Source organism: Zosterops lateralis, assembly GCF_965231275.1.
Source record: "Zosterops lateralis genome assembly, chromosome: 7".
Lineage (NCBI taxonomy): Eukaryota > Metazoa > Chordata > Aves > Passeriformes > Zosteropidae > Zosterops > Zosterops lateralis.
In genome coordinates, this window is record NC_139767.1 from 10,684,999 (window position 1) to 10,709,072 (window position 24,074).

Genomic DNA, 24,074 nt, shown 5'->3' on the forward strand with positions numbered 1-24,074 from the left:
GCTAGGTGACTGTATTTGTTCCTGCTCTTAGTGTGCAATAAAATGGAGCAGCAGTTTAGCCACTGGAGACACTGAAGCACAGTATTCTTAGCTGGATGTCTTGTTTTAGAAGATCGATCTGTTGAAATTGGATTAAGGTAGAAATTTAAAGAAAGCAATAGCTACACTAAAATTAGAACACAAAGTCTGTAGTCTCAGTTGAACAAGCATAAGATCAGTGGGGAGGCACAGGGTATTGAAATTGTCCTCTCCAGGCATTGACGTGAGTGGGGCTCAGTGGTGGGAGGACACTTCTTGAAGAAAACACTCCTCTGCTCCCCAGGGTGGTGGCTGGGGATCCAGAGGTGTGTGGCCAGGCTCAGCCGTGGTGTCAGGATCCAGAGTTGCTTGTTCAAGCATTAGGAGTTCAAGCTAGTTCAATCATTCAATGCAAAGCCAGGTGCCTGGGCTGTCAGGCTGAAAAGACAGCACTGGAGCTTACAGAAATACCTTTTGACTTTTTGCAAGACTGGAATAATTAACTTTGTGATAATTATGAATGAAAACTTTCACATTATACTTAAAGTAACAGCTCTCACTTTGAAAGAGTGAGTATGCTCCTAGTCTGCAGACACCAAGAGGGAAATAGCTGATGCAGTAATAAGCTTAGTAATTGCAGTTTTGTGAGGTTTGTGTGTATTATACATTAGATGGAGGACATTGTTAGTGTCAGTTAAAATAATCCCATCAGTGTCAATAAGATTTAAATCTTGTTAATTGCAGGCTGTTAGTCTGTGGATTAGGCTTGAAATCTGTTCAATTGATTGAAAGATACAGGGAAGTCTACTCTGACATGTAGTGCTGTTTCACAATTCTGATGTTCCTTCCATACTGGGAGTATCCATCAAAAATAAAAGCAGGTAAAGATGACACAGAGGATTATCTAATCTCCACCAAAATCCCTGAAGGTTTAAGACTGAGTGTTAAAAGGAAACTCTTGTTGTTTGTCCATGAGGTCAATTAAGTGTTTTTTTTTCCCACCTGAATACCTGAAAAATGGCTGACTAATTCCCTGACTTACTTTGATCTAAAGACATGAGTATCTTGGAACTAAAAAAAAATGTTTTAATTTTTGCAGAAAATAAAATATTTAAATAACATTCGTGCCTCCCTAGTTAAGACAAAATGTCGGACCTGTGGACAAATCAGGCTGCTCTGATGAGATTTCCAGATTTGGCCCTAAGGAACCTCTGTCAAGGAATGAATCACAGCGGATTCAAGGCCATTAATACATCCAACTATATGAGAAAAATAATCCTAATTAGTCATCAATCTTAAATCTAAATATTGCTCCTGTGAACAAAAGGAAACAAAAAAGAAGAGGCTTTTCTAAATCCCATGGAGTAATCTGCTACATTCGTTTGTATTCATTAGCATCTACTGCCTGAAGATTTTCATAGCCAAAGTTGTTTATTAAAACACAGTACATTAATGCAGGAACAGAATATTTTAGCATAAAACTGTAATTAAAAAAGTAGCTGACCTGAGGCACTCGCTTTGTTGACTTTCTTCCTGTTTCTTTGAGACCTATTCTCATAATAAATACTAAATAAATGGCAAGAGTAATTATTCTTTTCAGTAGAAGTCTCTGTACTAGTTTAATGAGAAATCTCTGTCATAAGAAGTTTAGAGGTCTTAATTTTATTCCCAGTAGATCCCATGCCTTTAAATTCAGTAGTTAGGGGCCTGGGGGTTTGGAAATATTTTGGATATTATTGAATGAAGTGAATGAATGACAACAGCAATTTTGTAGAAACATTCATACTGACTAATTTGCTGAAAGTATCTATACAGACATGCAAATGAAGAGTGGGGAGATTCTTATGGGCACCAGAACTGATGCTCTGTGGCTTGGGGAGCTACACAAGGTCCTGCTCAGACAGTGCAGAGCATCAAAGGACACAGATGGGTGGATGGAGGGCCCTGCTAGAGCAGGGCTTCTACACAGGATTTGCAGAGGAGTATGACCTGAGGGAGGTTGAATGACACAGCAGATAAACTGCAGCTGAGAGGAACCAGCTGCTGGGGTAGGGTAGGGAAGGGAAGTCCAGGCTGCAGAGGGTTTGGGAGTCAGGGATTTTGGCATCTCAAAGCAGATCCCCAGGGGTTGCTGGGAAGCTGGTGCCTGGTGCACGTCTCATGTCTGGGCCTGAGGCAGCAGGGTGGAGGGCTGAGTGCTTAGGCTCAGCATCAACATTTCCTTGCCTTGGGGCTCCTTTTTCATTCAAAATCCAGGCAGCTGAAGTCCCTTCAACAACTGAAGGCAGGAAACAAGGAAGTATTGCTACTGGCTAGGGAAATAGGAGGGAAAGCAATTTTAACAAGTCTTTCACAATTAATTGCAGTCTTGAGTGATGTTTTAAAAATATTTTGGTAGCTGTTGGATAGTTTACATACTAATGGGGTAGATGGAAATCATGCAGAGAAAAGAAGGATTTATACTTTATAATTATTGTGAGATGTTTTGAGTTGATAATATGCAGGGAAAGGTTCAAATTTAGTTGCTGCACTAACATTACAGACAGCTTTGCAGGCAGCTGGGTTTACATCCAGCAGCAAGAAGTAGTTAATATTGAAAAGACAGTCACATGTCTGGCTGAGAACTCCTCTCTCAAGAGGAGTTAGAATATATATCCTAAAGACAAAGGCTTTGGATTTCTTGTCTGGCTGTCCATTTTCCTCCCATGCTTTGTAGTTGTTGTGCACAGAAATGACCAGAAATACTACTTTTCCAAACAAGTGGGGAGACAAGAGAGTGTGATATATCTGCTTTGAAATGGGACATAATGTATACAACTGGATATTGCCTCCTCACAGCTGTACCAAGTTGCTGAGATCTGGAAGACAGTTTAATAGCTGCAAATGTCACTCATGAAAACTCTTTATCTCCAATGCCACAATCAATCAAGTTGCTTTATAGCTCAGTATAGTTTATAGCTCAGCAGGGAACTGAATCATGGGAAGGAATAAGATGTTGTGTTTTGAGGTTCAGAAGAACATTAATTATCTTTACATAAATGTACCTTTTCTATTTTTTATGTACTTGTGGAATGGCCAAAGAAAACCTGCTAAATTTTTTTTAATGTAATTATCCCACAGGATCCTTCAAACCAAAAATGTGGAAGAAAGAAAACAGTGTCCTTCAGCAGCATGCCATCAGAGAAGAAAATAAGCAGTGCCAGCGACTGTATCAGCTTTATGCAGGCTGGGTGTGAATTGAAGAAAGTTCGTCCAAATTCCCGGATTTATAACCGTTTTTTCACTCTGGATCCTGACCTGCAGGCTCTTCGCTGGGAGCCTTCCAAGAAGGATCTGGACAAAGCCAAGCTTGATATTTCTGCTATAAAAGAAATCAGACTAGGGAAAAACACAGAGACATTCAGGAATAATGGACTTGCAGATCAGATTTCTGAGGACTGTGCGCTGTCGGTAATTCACGGTGAGAACTATGAGTCCCTTGACTTGGTTGCCAATTCAGCTGATGTGGCCAATATTTGGGTATCAGGATTAAGGTATTTAGTTTCTCGTAGCAAACAACCCCTGGACTTGATGGAAAGCAGCCATAATACCCCACGATTTGCCTGGTTAAAAACTGTATTTGAAGCAGCAGATGTTGATGGCAATGGCATAATGTTAGAAGATACAGCTGTGGAGCTAATAAAGAAGCTTAACCCCACCTTAAAGGAATCAAAGATTAGATTAAAATTTAAGGAAATTCAGAAGAGCAAAGAGAAACTGACAACACGAGTAACAAAAGAAGAGTTTTGTGAAGCGTTCAGTGAACTTTGCACAAGACCTGAAGTGTATTTCTTACTTGTGCAGATATCCAAAAACAAAGAGTACTTGGATGCCAATGATCTCATGCTGTTTTTAGAAGCCGAGCAAGGAGTGACCCACATAACAGAAGAAATGTGTCTAGATATTATACGCAGGTATGAGCTTTCTGAAGAAGGACGGTTGAAAGGTTTTCTTGCAATTGATGGATTTACTCAATACCTACTGTCCTCAGAATGTGATATTTTTGACCCAGAGCACAAAAAGATTGTCCAAGACATGACACAGCCTTTGTCACATTACTACATCAATGCATCCCACAATACATATCTAATAGAAGACCAGCTCAGAGGGCCGGCTGATATCAATGGTTATGTCAGAGCTTTAAAGATGAGCTGCCGCAGTATTGAACTGGACGTCTGTGATGGCCCAGATAATGAACCCATTATTTGTAACCGCAACAACATGACATCACCACTTGCCTTTCGAAATGTCATTGAAGTAATAAACAAATTGGCCTTTTTTGCCTCAGAATACCCTCTTATTCTATGCTTGGGGAACCACTGCTCTGTACAGCAGCAAAAGGTGGTGGTGCAACACATGAAAAGAATCTTTGGAAACAAGCTGTACACAGAGGCACCTTTATCCTCAGAAGCCTACCTCCCATCACCTGAGAAACTGAAAATGAAGATCATTGTGAAAGGGAAGAAATTGCCCTGCGACCAGGATGTATTAGAAGGAGAGGTCACAGATGAAGATGAAGAGGCTGAAATATCCCGAAGACTGTCAGAGGACTTCTCAAGGGAACCGAAGCTGATCTGGCTCTGCAGGGAGTTGTCTGACTTGGTGTCCCTATGCAAATCTATCCAGTACAAAGACTTTGAGACATCCATGAAATCTCAAAATTATTGGGAAATGTGCTCCTTCAGCGAGGCAGAAGCCAGTCGGATTGCAAATGAATACCCTGAAGATTTTGTTAACTACAACAAAAAGTTTCTGTCCAGGGTGTACCCGAGTGCTATGAGGATAGACTCCAGTAACTTAAATCCTCAAGATTTTTGGAACTGTGGTTGCCAGATAGTGGCAATGAACTACCAGACCCCGGGGCCCATGATGGACCTACACACTGGTTGGTTTCTACAGAACGGGGGATGCGGGTACGTTCTCAGGCCTTCAGTGATGCGTGATGAAGTGTCTTACTTCAGTGCAAATACCAAGGGTATTGTTCCGGGGGTCTCCCCCCAGGTCCTACATGTCAAAATTATCAGTGGTCAGAATTTTCCAAAGCCCAAGGGTGCATGTGCAAAAGGGGATGTCATAGACCCCTATGTCTGCATAGAAATACATGGGATTCCTGCAGACTGCACCGAACAAAGAACTAAAACTGTGCAGCAAAACAGTGATAACCCTATTTTTGATGAAAGCTTTGAGTTCCAGATCAATCTACCGGAGCTGGCCATGATCCGCTTTGTTGTTTTGGATGATGACTACATTGGGGATGAGTTCATAGGACAGTACACCATCCCACTGGAGTGCTTACAGCCCGGATACAGGCACATCCCACTGCGCTCCTTTGTTGGTGATATCATGGAGCATGTTACCCTCTTTGTTCACATTGCAATAACCAACCGAAGCGGAGGCGGGAAGGCACAAAAGCGGAGCCTCTCAGTGAGGATAGGGAAGAAAGCAAGGGAGTACACCATGCTGAGGAACACTGGTCTCAAGACCATTGATGACATCTTTAAGCTGGCAGTACATCCATTGCGAGAGGCTACTGACATGAGAGAAAATATGCAGGTATGAGACTTCCATTGTGTGTATTTGTGTGTCCTGAATGTGGAAGTAAAAGTCTTGGTGTGAGCTGCTGCTAGGACAGGCTTGCTGAAGCTGGTGGAAGCTGGTGAAACTTCAGACTCACAGCTCTTGTCAACCTTTAAATGGACATTGGCAGGCTGATCGTTAGAAGTGCTAACTAACAAGCAAACGTAGGCAGAAATGTTTTAAAATCAATATGCTGTCTCCATACATGTTTTACTGGTTGATTTTTTTTTTTTCCTGAGAAAGCAGAATTGAGAGTACATTTGTGTGCCCTGCCTCTGGTCCCAAATACAGTATTTCCTCATTGGTTCTAGAAAACATCAACAAGCTTTTGGTTTGCTAATTGAATGAGCATTATGCTCTTAATTTTCTTTGGCTGAGTGTAAGAAGCAGTGAGTGGATGTGTCATTAAGGTCTTGTGTACACCAAAGAAACCCACAGTGCAATGAGCAGCATGTTTTCCCAAGAGTGTGTTGCCACTGTTTGCCCCAGGGCTGCAGATGTTCAACATAGGCACTGAAAGCCACTTGGATTGCAGTTTCCTCCCTGCTGAATAGCTGTTTTGTCTTGGCTGGTTGAGGGCTGGCACAGACACCAGTGCCATGACTTGGCTCAGAGGGTCCCCTGGCCCTGTCCCTGCACCTGTGCTCCTGCATGCAGCAGAGCCTGCTGTGGCCAGCAGCATCAGGGCCCAGGTGCACAGCACTGTCACAAGTGCTTGGGTTAGACCTTGGCGGCTGGCAGGATGTGAAGTGGCAGCAAAGCCAAACAAGAACATCCCCAGTGCTCTCTTCTGTGGTGGGGGTGTCTGGAGGTTGATTAAAGGACAACTCAACTCAGAGCTTCAGGCATTGCCTAGAAACAAAACTGAATAGCATTAAACAATGAGTTTTCCTTAGTAAATAGCTGGAATCAGCTGTAGCTATCTCCTTGGTAAAGACACAGAAACAGTTCATTTTTTTTTCTCTCAAAAACAGGACAAAAACACATAGCACTTCATTGACCCCACTCTTCTGGATGGAGGGAGTCTAAAGCAAATGAAATGTTGACAGCTGGAAAAGTTTACAAAATGACATAAGCTTTAAATCACTCTCAAAGGAATAGTCTCAGCATATTTTTAAGAATGGGAAACTCTTCCCAGCCTTTCCTTCAGGCCTTGAAAGTAACTAGTTTGAACTGCTGACTCCACCTTCTGTCTAGGCCAGGCAGTATATATGAACAATATAAATGAAAATACTCTGACTTTGACTCAGAAACAGTATTAATCTGCTTTCCAAGCAAAAGTTCAGTAAAAGATCATGTTCTGGGGAATGCTGTGTAAAGACACAGTTTTGGATTTAACCACATGCTCTCATGTTCAATTAATGAGAGTTTTTACTTAGCCAGGCATTGTCTGATTACGGGGGCTTTTTCCAGCAACTTTTGGGGAGAAATATTTGCAAAGTATGGGTTGTTATAATACTCTTACTTGAGTTTTGTGCATCTTGGTCACTCCTTGTACAACTCGAGAAGCTAAATGGGGGTGTATGCCAGCTGTATATCCTCTGACCTGACAAATACCTAACTCCTGCCATGTCAGTTTGGTTTGACCTGTACATCCAGTATTGATTTTCTTACATGTGACCTATGAAGGGTAAAGAGTGTTTGTGTATCTTTATGATGTGATAATGTAAGGCTGAAAACAAAGCAAGTTTTTCCTGCTTGCCTTTCCCATGGGAAATGCAAGGTCTGTCAAACTTGTTCTTGCTGGAGGATGATAATGATGGGAGAACAAAGTGATTACAGCATCAAAAGTGACTGGAGTCTTAAGCAGTTGGGAAAAGAAATAGCATTTTAGGCTGATGGTTTAATATGCCGGGGACCAGAACTTGTCCCTGTTAGGGCTGGATTTGCAATGCAAAGTAGCTGAGGAGCTGGCAGTTGGGATGCCGGTGCCTGGGAGAAAGCTGGAGCTGGCTGTAGGCTTCGGGACAGAGAATGGGCTGGCAGGGGATTCCTGTGTGAGATGGAATCCTTGTGTGAGATGGAATCCCTGTGTGAGATGGGATCCCGTGGTCCGTGGAGGGCCCGGGGATGGTGAGCGGGGGGACAGCACTGCCTGCCATCAGAGGGGAGAAGAAGAAAGGGCTGTCACGGTAATGGCAGGCAGGGGGGACTGAGTGCTGGTGGCAAGACGTGCTGAGGTGTTTGTGTCCCTTCTCCAGAACGCCATGGTGTCGGTGAAGGAGCTGTGCGGGCTGCCGCCCATCGCCAGCCTCAAGCAGTGCATCCTGACCCTGTCCTCACGCCTCGTCAGCAGCGACAACGCGCCCTCGGTGGCCCTCTGCATGAAGGACACCTTTCCTTACCTGGAGCCTCTGGGGACCGTGCCCGACGTGCAGAAGAAGGTCCTGGCAGCGTATGACCTGGTGAGCACTTGAGCGCTGTGAACGGGGCAGGCTGTGCCCGCGGGCTTTCACAAGCCCAAATGTTACAGTTAAATAAACAAAGCTCTTCAAATGACTCGGGCTCTGCAAAGTTGGCCTTTAATCACCACGATGCCACACTGGGCTTTTTGTAGTTGTTTCCTTTTTTTAAACATGGTTGTAGCTAGCATAGGTTGGCCGCTGAAAAGGACTTTATTTACAAAACGAGTGGCAATTCAGCCTGTGCTGGCACTGTTAGTCCTTGTCCTTGGGAAGCAGCAAGATTTGTGTGCTGCCCTTTGCTGGCCTCCCCGCAGCAGAGCACAAGGCCAAGTAGATGGGGAGCTGCAGCACGGGAGTTCCCAGGCAAAGCTGAGCCCGCCCTTTCCCTACACTTTGCAGCAGCACAGTTAACCACTGCCCCTGTCCCTGTCAGATGAAGTCAGTGTTGCTCTTGGGGGAGGCTATGGCAGAGTTGGAAGGCAAGGCTAAAATGCCCATTTTCTTGCATGGGGAAGGAGAGGTCAGCATGGTACAGGAATGCTTACACAAATGTAGAGACACGAACTGGAATCATTCCAGATGAGTGCTGCAGCTCGTTGTATGACATATGTCACTGCTGTGGGTGACTGAGCAACAGCTGTGCGTGACTTCCAGCAGCAGAAGTTGCTGTCACACTGTGCCTCTTGGGCTGTGGGGGTGCCCCGCTGCTTCCCAACCTTTTTGGCAGCGTGCAGCAACTGACAGCAAGATGCACAGTTCTGCCAGGCCTGACTTAAGTACTGCACTGTGGCAGCCAGACTGAATCACGACTCATGTTTAGAGGACAGCAGTTTTTTCTGCAGCTTGTGTTCATAAGGAGTAAAATGATGAATAATGCTGTGTCAAATTGGTTCCAGAGACCCTGATGTGTTGCAAAGTGATTGCAGCTTTGACCAACTGTTCAATGTGCCAAATGCCCACCTCCTTCCCATCTTATTTTTTTGCCTTTATAAGACACTTTTCAAGAAAAAATCAGCTTGTGGAGTGGGGGAAGACACTGATGTTGATTAAAACAGAAATACTAGAAGTACTCTGAAATAACCCCTGGGTTCCTTCCAGAATAGTTTCTCTTACTTGAAAGTGATTAAGTTATGGTAATAAAATGCCAGCTGTAACAATACCAGAACAAGGATTTGCAAATTCAGTTGATTGCCTTATTTTAGATGGAACTTTTCTGGGGTAGATTTGTTACATGGTCTTATGTCTTTCTGAAAGAGCAAATACCACATAAATAAGAGATTTTTCTGTCTTTGGAGGCCTGCTTAATGGAGTTTTACCAAAATGAATGTGTCATCTCTTATCTTTGTAATTATATACTGAAGAGTACACATGGGACTTTTCAAGGCCTCCTTGTACTTTGGAAACAGTTTTTCAATTTAAATAGGTGAAAGGCCTCTTTTGGATGTAGACAGAAACACTTGTATAACTGTTTTAAATAATGGTTGTTCTCACATTTGTCTCCGATGGGGGAAGATGTAACTTGAATGTCAAGAGCGCATGCAAACAGTTTAAAATCAGAGAGAGAGAGAAAAGAGTTGTGCCTTGCCTATGTAAGCATTGATTTGAGATATAATTCTGTTAAGGAGAACATGATTTTTTTTTTACCCACTTTGGCTGTGACTGTCTCTTCCTTTGCTAAAACTATTCACTTCTGAAAATGAAGGCTGGATTTTATAAGTGGTTTTGCTACATTTTGGACGTTTGCCTTTTGAGACAATGCCAGCAGCAGAATATTGAAATCTATTTAGCCTTTTCTGTGTTTGAATAAATGAACTGTCTCTATCAATCTTGGTATTTGAAATCACAGTGTGGGAGGGGGTTTGCATTTTGAATGTTGACAAGGGGCTTCTCCTTGCTGTATAATGACTTCATATAATCCAGGGTGTATATATATATATATATATATATATATATATATTTTTTATTTTTATTTTTTTTTTTTTTTTTTTTTTTTTTTTTTTTTTTTTTTTGGTGCAAATAAGAGCACAAGAAGATGTTGGTGGAAAGCAAAAAAAACCCAAAAACTTAGCTTATTTATTGATTTAAATTCAAGATATACTACAGTTCAGCTTTTTATATTGTTGATAAATACGGCTTCAAGGAACTGGATCCACAAGTGCTTGCTGCATGTCTCTTCACTTCAAAGCACTTTTCGAATGAAAAGGCCTAAGAGCATTTTTAAATGCATAAAATAAAATCTGTTTATATTGGCCTGTCTCTTGTATGAACAGGCTCTACTACTTAATTCCTTTTACAGTAAAAATGGAAAAAAGTTAGACCTTAAATCTCATAGAGTGAGTGCAGGTCTGCCTCACTCACTGGGCCCCACAGCACAATGAACTTGAGTGCTGGGCAAACACTTCCTCACCACCTCTGAAAACACTACATGTGCCACATTCTTAAAAAAGCCTGCTTTGAAAGTTATTTCTGATAAAAACAGACCTAATGTGTTAGAATTTTTTTCCCCTTACAGAAAATTGCCAACTGAATGTTACCTTATTTTACCATGGAAAGTATAGACTCTGCGTGTGTGCTTAATGGGGCATAAACAGGGCTGAGGGTTCAGGGAAATGGAGGTGCAAATGCTCAGAAACCTGCCACAATGATCTGGAAAACAATTAACTGTCTGTTCCCTCCTGCTTGGCCTTTGTCAGCTGTGAGATAGACAAAGAGCCATTTGTGCAGTTTGTTTGTTTTTTCCTGGGCAATTAATTTTACCATTGTGCTCTGCATTAAATATTTTCTTTTGAGAGAGACCTTATTAGAATAACATTTAATGTGCTTTGTTTAAGGAACCGGAACAATTTGTCAGGCCTGTGTTTCTCTCATTTTATGGTGGCATTGCAGTGGTTTACTGGAGCTGTACTGTTGGGCGTGGAAGAGGCTTCATTGGTAATACTGGGTGGTATAGGAGTTTCTGCAGAGGAGAGCAGGGAATAGGCTTTGCCAAAATCAAAGAAATAAGGTGGACTGTTGACAATACACAGACATTTTGAAAAGTGTGTCAATGATCAGAAATACAGCGTAGAATGACTAATTTCAATTTACAGCTTTAGTTGATTCCATACATAGAACGTGATGAATGGGTTCTGGTCACGCTGTCATTGCTTCCCACACACACATCCTAGGACAGTGTACCCTGCCACTTTTAGAGTTGTTCTTCAGAGCTTTCCTTTCCTGTGAGGATGGGCTCTCACCCTGCCTCTCTACCTGTGTGCTCCCCCTTGTCGATGGTTGCTCAGGTGGGCAGCGTGTGCAGTGTGCCTCATAAGCTGTCAAATTAATGCTGGTGTTCTTTGATCACACCTCAAAAAGGAATTACTCCATGTGAAGAGATGGGATGGGGCCCAGCTGGACCTGACAGATGGTTGAATTATTCATTGCAAACAGTTATCCTGTGAAGTTAGGATTTTTTGGTTGAAGATTGTTTGGAAACAGATTGTGGTTACTGTGGCTGCACGATATAGTCATGTGCTGATGCAAGCATGCATGAACTCAGGGACACTTGTGCAATTTGCATTTCAGTTATTGGTTAAGCATTATTTTTCTCCAAGGTCAGATGATTGAACAATCTGAAAATCAAAAGCAATAAACAAGTGATGATAAATGTTTTTGGTTTTACCCAATCTCCTGGCTCATGGGCTTACAGAATTTTTTCTAAGAAAAATGAGATGTCCAAGTTATCTTTATGTGTTTTCAAATCATAAATAACAAGAAATATAAAAAAGATTGAACAATGAAACAATTTGTTGACATTAATGTTTTTCTCTGTATTCAAGCCTGATCTTGCTGTGTTGAAGCAGACAGTTATGGAAGGACAGGGTGGCTGCAGGTACTGCAGAGAGATGGCAGGGTAGTTAAGAACATCTTGGCCAACATGGAGATGGATTGGGGATTTTTGAGAGGAGAAGAGGCATCTGTGAGGTTGCTGGGAAATAAGTAGAGGTATTTAATGGCAGTGTTTTTGTTGACATGGATATTGGTCCATGCATGCTAACAGAGATCTGCTGAGGTGCCTGTGAGGTGAACTGCTCTTTCTCTGCTGTTCTTTCATATTCAGTCTTTTTGGACTTGTCTTGGTGCAGGCATGACCACATTCTCAAGAAGTCCTTTTTCCCAGTTATTATGTAAATGCAAAATGACTAAGTAGATTTTTGTGAGCTTTTTCACTGAAATTCATACCTCAGCTGGGATAGAATCATCCCCAGAGGAACATTTTTCACAATTCTCTAAGCAGCTGAAGACAAGGGATATTGCAGAGCAGAGCATCCGCTGCCAAAAAAATGTCATAATGCACTGACGTCATACACAGTCCAGCACATGGACATTGTCTTGAATTTATATTTGTTTTAAAGAATTTTCCATCCAAAATTGGACATAGACTTGGAAAGTCAGTTTCTTTTTCCACTTCTTATTAAGGAAAGTCCTGTTTCTTTCTTCCTACAATCCTCTCACCCACTGCTCTCAAAGTTTCTTGGTCTGATTGCCCATGTCCATTAGTTACTTCTAAAACAGAACCTGAAAAGAGTCAAATCAGAACTTCCCTCAGAGAAGGAAGTTCCAGTTGGGTACTTCAGTTACACTGTTTTAGCATCAGAATATTGAAAACTGACGTCTCTCTCTCTCTCTCTCTCTCTCTTCCTCCATTGCTCCTGTTGTTCTGTAGAGGACTGGTCTTCATGCACAGATCACATCCTGCAACAATGGTTCCATATTTTTCCAGAAATATTTCTAACTGAAAACATGAAGTTGGAATCTAAGGTGAATTTTATGCAGTTTCTCCAGTTTGTGTCAGTAAGGTATTTCAGGTGTTTCCAGCTCACGTAACCATCCTTGAGAGCTGTTTCTCATGCTGGGCTGTTGCAGGAAAAGACTTGGATACTGAAATCCAGCTTGAGCTATATTAGGACAGAGACAAGGTGAGGGACAGAATGGTGGCCAGCAACATTCTCTCCCATGTCCTGGCACTGCATACCCATCTTTCTTTTCTTGCAAAACTTGCTGACACACAATTGATGGCCTGGTTGTTTCTTCTCCCAAGATGTGTACAAGAAATGCTAAAGGGAATTCTCTTCAAATTTTTATGAGCTCAATTTGCTCTTCAGCTGTTTTTAAAACTGTGTTTCTGTAACCTCTTTTATTTTTGGTTGATGTTAGGTTTGGTTTGTTTTGAGGGGGTTTTGTCTTTTTTTTTTTGTAACCAGGCAAAATTCTTAATGAAAGATATGGAAGACATTGGGACAATGCCCATGAGGAGACACCTAAGAGAAAGCTTCATTTTAGTCTGATGTTCAGTCAATTTCTGTTCTAAACTTTGGAATATTTATGAAAGGCTTCCTTGAACTGTCCCTTTTTTTCTCATTTATCTTTCCAGCAGGAGTAGTACTTTAATTTGCCACCAGGAGCTTTCCCTCTCTTCTTTTTTTTTTAGTGAGACTACTGTGTTAATTTCCTCTCTCCTATTCAGTTTATCAAATAATTCACAATGAAAGGAAGAAATTGGTCTTTAGCACAGGAGTTCATTAAAGTAAAAAGAACATTCTTTTGTTCAGTCTGTACTGATCCTGTGATTAAACTGCCCTTAGTACAGGCAATAAATAACCCTGTTAATTTCATGTGAGTAGTATGATGCCCTTGGTATTAAGATATTTTAAATTTCACTTAAAAATTATTTAGCTTAACTGAAGTGACAAAGTAAAGCATTGTTCTTTGTGTGAAGCACTGGGATTTTAAATTTGATATTCCATGCTATTCTTAGACACTGAAGTGAGACAGGACAGTTATGTTTTCAACCCTTGGTCTGTTTCACTTTCTGGGTCTCATATACAGGATAAGGAGAGAACTTCTGGGTTTATGCCAGCTCCTACTTCCTATACTTTTTTTGAGAATCCACTATGATTGCTACAGAGAGCTTCAGGTGGATTGAGATGAATCCAGTTTATACTTCTTTATGCCAGAATCAGGTTTTGTGTGCTTTCATTCTTGTTTTTGTCCAATTTCCTCCTCATCCCTCCAGTTAAGTTAAACACATAGCTCAGTAAAGTTTATCACCTTCTTTCTGACATGGGAAATGCAAGTTGTCCCAAGAAATCCTGCCAGCTTCAGCAGCTGATGGAAATTTCCTCCCTCCGAGTAGACCCAGATTCCAACATCCATCCTCTAAAGGTTGCTTTTCAGTAAAAGTCACTTGGCTGTTAATCCCTTGAAACTCAGCATTCAGGAGTTAACACGCTCTGGTGGAACACAGGAGTCCTGAGGGAGCAGGACATCTCTTGCTCTGTGAAAGTCACTCACGGAGGTGAGCTGCCGTATGGGAGCTGACATTAAGCAGATCCTGATGGGCTCCAGCCAGATGGCTGGGACTGCACAGCTGCCTGGAGGGCTGCTCAGTGCAGATCTGAGCAGAGGAAAGGTGCATGGAAATTCATGCTGAAAGCATCAGGAAGCTTACTCTTCACTTTTGAGATAGGTTGGTGGGTTTCAATATGTTACTGGCAAAAGTAAAATAAATGAATATAAATAAAATCTCACAGCCTTCCACGTTGTGTTTTTAGGGCTTCTGGTTCCTGTCACTTTTAGAAGAAGTAGGTGACATCCTGGAGCAGAGTTTCAGATGTGGTGGCAGCTGGAAAAGCAGGGAATGATTCAGACTGGGAAATCATGGACTCATTTCAAAACTAGTGACAAAAAAGTGTATCTGGATGCCATGACCCTATGCTGTAACTTAATTCCTGGATAGCAGTTACTTGCCTGATATACTCTTGTCTGTTTGAATCAGTCTGTTCTTCCAAATGAACACCCAGGCTTTGTCCTTGCCATATCCTGTTGTTGCCATCTTTTACAGAATCATTAGGAAGCAGGATCTTGTGCCCTCTGAAACTGCACCTGCAGCTCTTGTTGGGGGTAAGTCTGGCCTGTCATGTAGGGATACAGGGTCCTGCACGCTGTGTTATCAGAGGTGGTAAAGGTGCCATAGGCCAACCAAAATCTTGTAAGTGGCTTGGATCCCATTATTTTTACCTAGTGCATTAATTCCTAGAAGAACATGTGAGGGAGGATGCCAGGTGATGAACTGAGGTTGCCCCTTAACCCCACTCACTGAGCTGTGGAACTCTGAAACCGCTCTCAGGATTTGTCATGAGACAAAAGCTGTTTATTTTTGGCAAGATTACTGCTGAGCAAGAAGATGGGAACAGGTTAAATTCTGCTACATGATCTGTTTTTAATTGTTTGTTCTTGCTGAGCTGAGAGCAGTGAGACTTTGATGTCAGCATCAAAGGAGTGGAGGGTTGCTCTACCTACACTGCAGTAAGGGAAAATTGACATCCTAGTGCTACTTTCCTCTTAAAAAATGAATAGAATACCTTCATGTCTGAGAATCCTTAAACAGGCATACCAGAAACTCCTGGGAGTGGGTTCAGTAGTTGCATGATTCTCGAGTGCACTTTTTTTGTGCATGGTAGGTTAGTTTCCTGTGGCTGTGTGCATATGTATGTGTCTATGTATGCATCTGTATATATAAAAACCTCACAAGTGACATTCTGCTTGAGGGGTCTGAGCACAGGAGAGTCTGACACACTGGCTGTCCTGTACCAGCTTAGCTGCAGCTGACCTCATGGGGCAAACCTTGCTGCTTGGTAAGAAGTGCAGGCACAGACCCAGTGGGGACCCAAACCCAGAGTGATGGCTACAGGGGCTGCAGGAACCATGGACATGCTGGGATCACCTGGCTGGACTGGGCAGTGCAGGCACTGCCTCACAGGCCCCAGCTCTGCATGTGCAAGAGGTGCATGTCTGGCCTCTGGCTACCTCTTTAGTGACTTGCAGGATTTTTGGGACTTGTACTGTCTTCTCTGCTCAGAGCAACCTTCAGCCTTTGTAGTTGTCAGCTGAATGGCTGCTTCAGCACAAAAGGATTATGTGCTGTGGTACAGGAAAGCCAGAGAGTGGGTAGAAATTGTCATTTCTTTCTAGACGACAAGTGAAAATATCGAAGAGGAAAAAAATCAATGTGATGCATGAACAAGTAAGTAATAAGAATGAAAGGCAAAGGACACTATTGAAAGTAATTTAACTCTCAGGCATATCCACTGGGCTTGTTCTGTTCAAAAACAATTTTGCACTCTCTAGGTATATCAGGCTTTTTTCACTCTGCCTGTGAAGCTGATAATGGATGTTGTTTTCCATGTGTTGTTCTTTATATTATAGGAAAGGCAATAGGTATTTTTATTAAATACAGCCTTAGTACATTTAATTAGAGATAAAGATGGGATGAGGAGCAAAATTTGGATCTAAATTTCTCCAGAATTTGGAAGTTTGAGTGTGACAAGTGGAAGCGTCTCTCATTCCTTGTGTCTAATTAAAACAGTAAGATGTGCTAATTTTCAAGTGTTAATTTATTACTGTTATGCTGTCTTCCATTAAAATCATCAAAACCTACTACTTGGGTTTTTGTATTTAGCATATTTGAAAGTAGGGAGGCTTTTAGCAGTTGCAGCATTTTGGCAAAGCTTTCAGGTGGTGGCTTCTGTAATTTCAGGGCGTAACATTAGGCAGTCACTCTTCAGTTTGCTTAATTTCTGATTGGCACAGCTCTCGTGCTGTTCTGGTTTGATTGAGGTTTGTGGTGAACATCCCAGAACAGTGAGGTTATTCTCAGGCACAGTTTGTTAAACAGCATGTTCTTGCCTTCTGTAACAGATGTATGTACCACCTTTTGCAGTTTCACAAAACAGAACAATGAACAATATTCTTGTTTACCTGGGCTTCTGAGAGGTTTTGGAGGCTTGTTACCATCAAAGGAGAATAGTATTTGTATGTAGGGAGGCTCAGGAAACTTGTCTGGTAATGGACCTTTCATTTGTTTGCTGTTAATGGGCTATTCTAGGAAGATGTCTAAGTAGGGAGGTCTCTTGAAACTTGTGAGCAGGCTTGTTGAAACTGCTGCTTTTGGTTTGTTTGGTTATAGGTGGATTTATTTGTTTATTTTAGTTATTTTTTGTGGTGTTGTCTTTTCTATTAAGCTTCAACAGAAATATTGAGGCTAGGATAGAATTTGGGTCTCAGTTTCTCGGAGGAGAAACTCAAGAACTACCATAGGTGTCTGAACTGTTGTATAGAATAAAATCCAGCGCAGGCTTAAATAACTCTGGAAATCAGCTCTATTTGTGACTTGGTAACATTTTTAATAACCAAGTATGTCAAGGACTATACTTCTCCTTTTAAGAAAATACCAGTTAGGAAGTGCTTAGTTGAACACAGAATGAAGTTTATCTGCTAAATGTGTTTTCTTGTGAAATCACATGTGTTTCCTTTAAATCGTTTGCACTGGTGTCTCATGGGTGTAAAACAGCTGTTCTTTAACTTCTGGAGCAAAACATTTTCAGAGCAACTGATGCTTAGCCTGATACAGATCTGGGAGCCTCCTACAGGAAGGAAGGAAGGATCCAATATTTATCATATTGCTCTCAGAGCAGACCTCCTCTCCAGTTTCAACCTATGTATTTTCTGTGTGTTAGATGTTACAGGAAACCCTAGTAATGCTGATATTTCCTTTTTATTTCAGATGATTCAAGAGAGCAGGGTTCTTATTGAGACAGCAGACACCACTCACGACAAGATTGTTCAGTGCCAGAAAGCAGGTAATCCATCTCTGTTGAGCAGTTTTGGGTGGAAAATGGGAAATAATGTGCCATAATTTCCGTACAGTTTGTCACTAATGTAGCATTTTTCACCTGGATGTAAGTGAGCATTCTGGTCCTTCTCTGGCATGCTCTACCCTCCTGAAGGCTTGTCTTCCAATAGCAATGCAGGTGTGGGATCATACTTTCACCTTGGAAGATATTTCTCCATCTGCTCTACAGCTCTGAACTGTCTGACAGCATTTAAATTAGGCAAATGAACCAGAAAGGCATTAAAAAGAGGGGGGTGAGAAGGCATGGTGCCTTTACTGAGTGCATTCTCTAGCTCAGTTGTTCCTTTGAACACAGAGCAGGCAAGAGGTCTCTATACCCACAGGACCACAACAATTATAAATACTGTTGTTTCTGATGGGCATTTTTGGATTTGGCAAGTGATGCAGGCTACAGCCATTTGTTTCCATTAAATGTAAATAATGAATGAAACTGCTGTTCTGTAGTTAATACTTTAATTCATCTTTTTAATTAGGAGAAACTGGAAGCTGTTTCAACAGTAGCATTTAACTGATTTCATGTGGTGCAAGAGCAGGATGGAACCTAGTCTCTGCTCTTTAGCCATGCTGCCATTGTGGTAGCAAAGGGAGGAGAGGCAAGTGGCCATATCTGGCTGGGAGTCGTGGGCCTCATCATTGTGACATTCCTTGGGTTCTGGGTATCTGCATAAGCGGCATAAAATTCCTCTGCCCAAAGCCTTCATTGTGTGCAGAGGGTTTAGGAAAGGGACAGCAACAAGGAAATGCAGCACCAGGAGGGTCTCTAGAAGGTATAATTTAAGAGCAATACTTTGCGCTAAACTATGCAGACTCTCAGCAGCATCAGCTGCCTCTCTGCCCAGCTTGGTCTGTGCAGAGAGAAGAGCCCACAACATTTGCCTGGGCACTGGAGTCTTTGAGCAGGAAATGTGTATGGAAAATACCATGCAGTACTATGCCACCACACTGATGTCTAGAGTTTCATGCAGTTCCCCTCTTCTTCCTTCCCCCTGGAAAAAGAAAATTTTTTCAAGGGTGTTCAGTTTGCTGCTGCATATTCTTGTATTTTGATTTTTGTTTGCTTTATTAGCCTTAAAATTTCTGAGTGAGAAGGCAACTCAATCAGAAGAAATATGAAGTGCTTCTCAGAAGCCACGGGATTTAGAGAGAGGAAAGGACTAAGGAGAGATACCCCTCCCTGTGCTCATTTGCAAATTAGTATGTTGCAAATGTTACACAGGCAATTTTTTATGTAACACTTTTAATGTGGCAAGATGAAACACTCAAAATTAAGAGGTGTCAGAGGTACAATTGCCTGTGACATTGTCCTTTACCTCAGCCCAGTGCTGCTTCCTTTGAACATGTGTTCCACCAGACCTCTGCTTCATAGCCTGTTTTGGTGCAGACTCTGTGTGCCTCAGGGTCCCGCTGGCGCTCCCAGACTGGTTCTTGTGTAACTGGTTTTGTTGGGTTTTTTAAATGTGCAGGCTCTGCCCAATGCACAGTGGTCAGCAGCAACTTGGAGGACTGACCCCACTAAATGCTTTCATTGGAGTTGCTACCTGCAGCTTAACAAATGTTTGTGGCTCCCTCTTTCTGGGGCAGTATCCAAGTTACAGATGGAGAAGTGAGGTCCAGAGGGAAAAATAACTAAAAGGATGCTGCATGAAGGCAGGACTGTCCACGTAGAGCTAAGATCCATTAGCCTTCTCATTTTTTTCCAGGACAAAGCAAGTAAATTGAAGATTTTCTTTCACTAATTGAAGTCAAATGACTTTTAAGTCAGTTGGCTTGAAGCACACCTGCAAGGAACTCTTGCTTAGGGTGCATTTATTTAGACAGTTTTCCAAGGGATGTACTGCAGGAACTCTGTTGGCCTTGACAAGCAAAACCTGTGAGTGAATTAAGTTTTGGAATGTAAACAGTAGAGAGAGAAATCTTGCATTGTGAGGGGGTGAACACCCTCAGTGTTACTGAGCTCCTGGAGTCAGTGCCTGGGAAGGAAAACCAATGTTAGTCTTCCAGGAGTGCTTTGGGCAAGCTGTGCTGAGTGCAAACCTGCCTTGGACTGTCCTTCAGCAACCTGCCAAGTAGCCTCTGCATCTACACTGTACAGATGTTCTCTCCATTGGCATTTCTTTGATGTCATTTCAACAAAGCTCAAATTTGTGAGTGGCAGTTACCCTAAAGTGTTAAGGGAGGGAGAGCTATGAAAGAGCTGGAGACAGAGCTTGGTTTGTTCAGCCAGGATAGGCTTCAGATGCTTTGGAGTTATTTAGTGCCAGTTTGGCCTTTGTAAGGTACAAGGGACCACAAGCAGCTCTTTTCCATTTTGTCTCTCAATCCACACCAGACTCAAAGAAGTGGTTGCATACACTGTGCAGATCTTCTGAAATTGGTGGGTTAATTGGATACCTTAAGATTTTTAATCTGCTCCTAGATCCCCTGAATTTTTGTATCCAGCAACAGATCTGCAGACAATTGCCACAGAAACTAGAAATAAAATGTAACAGGGCTGTAGTTGGATGTCTCAGTTCTCTGTACAGGAGGAGTGGCAATGCTGTGATTAGAGATATGTGCTTCTGATGTAATTTGTCATTCTGGAGTACAAGGGCTTTTCTGTATGGCTGATGAAGATTAATGAGGAGATGTGCATTGGAGCCTGCATTTGCTGTGCTGAACAGGTATCTTCCACATGTGCCAGCCAGCCTTCCAAGGTGGAAAGTCATCAACTCAAGGAGAGCAACAGGCGATTGCCTTTTGTCGCAGTATTGGCAGCAGTGCAGGCTGCAGGCAGAAGTGCTGGAGGAGTGTCTGCAGGGACCGGTGCCTGTGTGGAACCTCAGCACTGGCAAGGAGAGCCACAAACCAAGTGGAAGCACAGCCCCAAAACTGCACATGGCACCTTTATTCTGGAAAATGTTCTCTCAGGATGGAGTCATAAAAGAAAAGGAAGTGGGGAAAGCACAGAAAGAGGTTGTAGGAAGTCCCAGCTGCAAGACTGAAAATGCTCGCTCAACATTTTTATAGGGAAAATCAATTGTGCATTGAGTGATGTGGCAATCTGTGTTTTTAGGAATGGAATTCCATGAAGAGCTGCATAACCTTGGGACAAAAGAAGGTTTGAAAGGAAGAAAATTAAGCAAAGCCATTGAAAGTTTTGCATGGAATATCACAGTGCTGAAGGTAAGCACAAAGTGTACCCCCTCTTGTCTCATATTAACTTTGTAAGTAAACCTTTGCTCTTTTAGCTCCTCTGTTTGTACATCTTACTAATTCTGAAGAAACATGTCCTTTTTTTTTTTTAATGGGATGTATCAATTACCCCCACTAATTGATATTTATCAAATAGATCAATTACACCTCTGTTTAGGAAGCTGTGAAGGGAATTTATCTAAGCCTTGAACAGAAGATGAAAGATGGCTTGTGGTTTGTATGATTAGAGACATGGGTTTGTTTGTCTGTTCTGCCCCATGTACCCTGAAAGTGACCTGTCTGAGGTCACTGTGTCTCAAATACTTGTTTTGTAAAATGAGAACTGGAGCATCTCTTTGGGAAGGGACGGGGCAGGAGGGGCTGTCAAGAAAGAACCATGAGGAATATTCTAGATCCTGCAGGACTATGTTTCCAAAGTGGAGTGCTGTCCAAGCAGCTAAAAGGGGATTTTCACCCCTTCATGGAGGCTGTGCAGAGACATACCATGGGGTTACTCACTGGCTTTAGCCACTGGCTTAGCATCAACCAGCCACAAATTTTCATGGTAGCTGTATGACTGAGCAGGGGTGAAAACAGCTAGGGACAGCCAGGGTTGGAAAGAGGAGAGGACTTGGTGGAGCTGCAGCAGAAGACAAGGAGAGGGCCTGAGCCAAGCATTCAGGTTGTTAGCATTCAACTCACACCTTTGGTAGCCTCATTTCCCACCTTGCTCTAGTAGATCACACTTCCCTCTGCTCTGTCCCAGCTGCTCCCTTGCTCCAGCTCCCAGGTTGCTCTGTCTGGCAGCATCTCCCTGTGACCTCCCAGTGCTTTTCCCTTTGCTGAAATCCCAGAACAAGCCAGTTGATGAAAAGGATTTTTTTACTAAGTTCCTTATCAAATATACTCCTAAATGCAGCATGCAACAGCAGTAGGACAGATATGTGTCAGCGCTGAGGTGCTGGATAGACCACTTAACATGTCTTGAGGGGGAGAAGGAAAAAAGAGTTGGGAACAGAGAGACTGAAGGGCAGAAGTGTGTTGGAGAGGCCATTGGTGGTAAAGAAGGGTCAGAGAAGACCTGGGACACCTGTGGTTTCCTGCATACCTTGATTCACCATGAAAGGGCAGAAAAGTGAGGAATGGAGTCTGTCAGCTCGGTTAATGGGGCCTCTGACAAAGAGAGAAGTCAACCAGTTCAAACTTAAATAGATCACCTATTCCACACAGAGCAATTGAGGTTAGTAGCTAGAGTCCTGTCCCTTGCCCCCCCAAAAGCACACTAGGCAGTTTTGACCATTAATCTGAGAACCTTTAGCTGTGTTAGGTAAAATAAATGTCTGATGATCAGAGTCACTGTAAATGTTTTGATTTTTTAGATGTTTGTCAAATATGAAGCTGCACCTCTGAGGGTGACCTGTGATTAATGAACACACAAGTAGGGTATCAAAGAAACATTTTCCATGGAAAATAATTGCTGTCTAGCACATATTGTCAACATACTGAAGAGCTTTTAAAAAATCTAGTCAAGGTCAAGGAATAATTTACTTGTTTCATTTGTAGGTCACAACTTCTTTTCTACCTTTCTCACACAATAAAATATTAACAGAGTTTGTGGCAACTATCCATGAAATGCACATATAACATCTTTTCATTCTGACTGTAGTCCAACTCAGGAATGACATTAGAAAATGGGGAATGAAGTTGTGCCTTCATCCTGTGCCTGTGTATGTGATACAAAACCATCAGTAATTGTTTTAATTTGACATCTTTTTTGTTTCTTTTTCCCCTTAAAAATACTGTCTCTCAGTGACCCTGCCCATAACAAACCTGCATCTCCTCTTTAGCTCTGAGTCCTCTCAGTGTTGGTGAGAGCTACTCAGGAGGATTTGGTGGGAAGACACCGACAACCCTGCCCCACTCACGCCATAGGTGTCCTCCCCATGTCCAGTGGCAGGGTGGACACTACAAATATATTTCACTAGATGTTGTTATAGTGTTGTAGGAAAAGGAAAAAAATATCCTATAACATCTCACAAATGCATCAGCTGCTCTACATGAGGTGAGGTGAGAGAATGGCTGATGAGAGAAAGCCTCTTTGTGTGCTCAGGGTTGTTGGAAGCAATTACATCATGCGGCAGGAGTCAGTTTGTGTGAGGTGCCCGTGAGCAATAGCAGGTATTATGTTGTTTTTGTGCTGTGAAATGATTAATAGTCTTTTCCTAGGCTAGTGAAGCCAAGACATATTTAATTAATGTGTTTCTTTATAAAAACTCATTGCAGTAGGTAAGCATTGAATAAAAGAGGAGAGGCAATAAGAAATTGCTACTGGCAAAATCATTAAATAGCTACAGAGTGCAAGATTAAAGTGTATTTTATAAAAATCCTAACTGTGGACATTCTTCATGTTTAAAAATGCCCTGGGATACTTTTAAGAGGTGAATCAAAATAGTATGTAATTTTCTTCCTTAGTTTATATAAACTTAATTACATATTAGTAATACCCACTATAAGGAGAAACTGTTTGCCAGAAGGTAAAAATGTCACTAAGAACATGGATTTATAACTTGGTGACAGTCTAACAAGTCAGCATTGACATCAATATTTATAAAATGTCACATTTCCCTCTTTGTTTCCCTGTTATGTAGAACATAGTCAGGTTCACAGTCTAATACTGAGAGGCATAACTTGAGTGCACTAGACAGAGGAGTCATGCTCTCACAGCAATATTACAGGAATGGTTATGATCCCAAATTTAATTTCACTTTCATTTTTATTTCCATGCAGCACCAGCTCTGTGTCTTTGTTTTCTTCTCTGTATTTAATTGAGTGCCAGTAGAATGCAAAGGTAGCAAAAGAAATTTTGTGTTAACTCCCTCACAGGGCCATGGTGTCAGGAACCTTTAATTTCACCCTACCAGGCACACAAAGCTGCTCAGCTCAGCTGAGGCAATTGTTCTGGTGTGACCCTCGCTTGTCACAGAAGGTCATGATTCATTTTCATGAGATATTTCTTGTTTTTAAAGCGGGTGGCTCCCCATTTCCCAGAGCCGAGGCTTTTATGTAGTTGTGTGGGCTTGTACTTGTTTCTCCCTGGATGCTGGTGCTTCTCCCACCTGCCTGGCCTAGGC

The 24,074-nt window shown here is 42.1% G+C and overlaps 1 protein-coding gene across 8 annotated transcripts in view; it reads left to right on the plus strand.

Annotated features, from left to right (window-relative positions):
• PLCL1 (phospholipase C like 1 (inactive)) overlaps positions 1 to 24,074 on the plus strand; it is a 187,170-nt gene that overhangs the window by 142,968 nt on the left and 20,128 nt on the right. For all 8 annotated transcript variants that reach the window (XM_083864862.1, XM_083864864.1, XM_083864867.1 and 5 more), the window contains 4 exons: positions 3,139 to 5,610; positions 7,836 to 8,039; positions 17,644 to 17,719; positions 20,825 to 20,934. In XM_083864862.1, the coding sequence (XP_083720988.1) occupies positions 3,139 to 5,610; positions 7,836 to 8,039; positions 17,644 to 17,719; positions 20,825 to 20,934 (2,862 nt within the window). The remainder of the gene's footprint in view (positions 1 to 3,138; positions 5,611 to 7,835; positions 8,040 to 17,643; positions 17,720 to 20,824; positions 20,935 to 24,074) is intronic.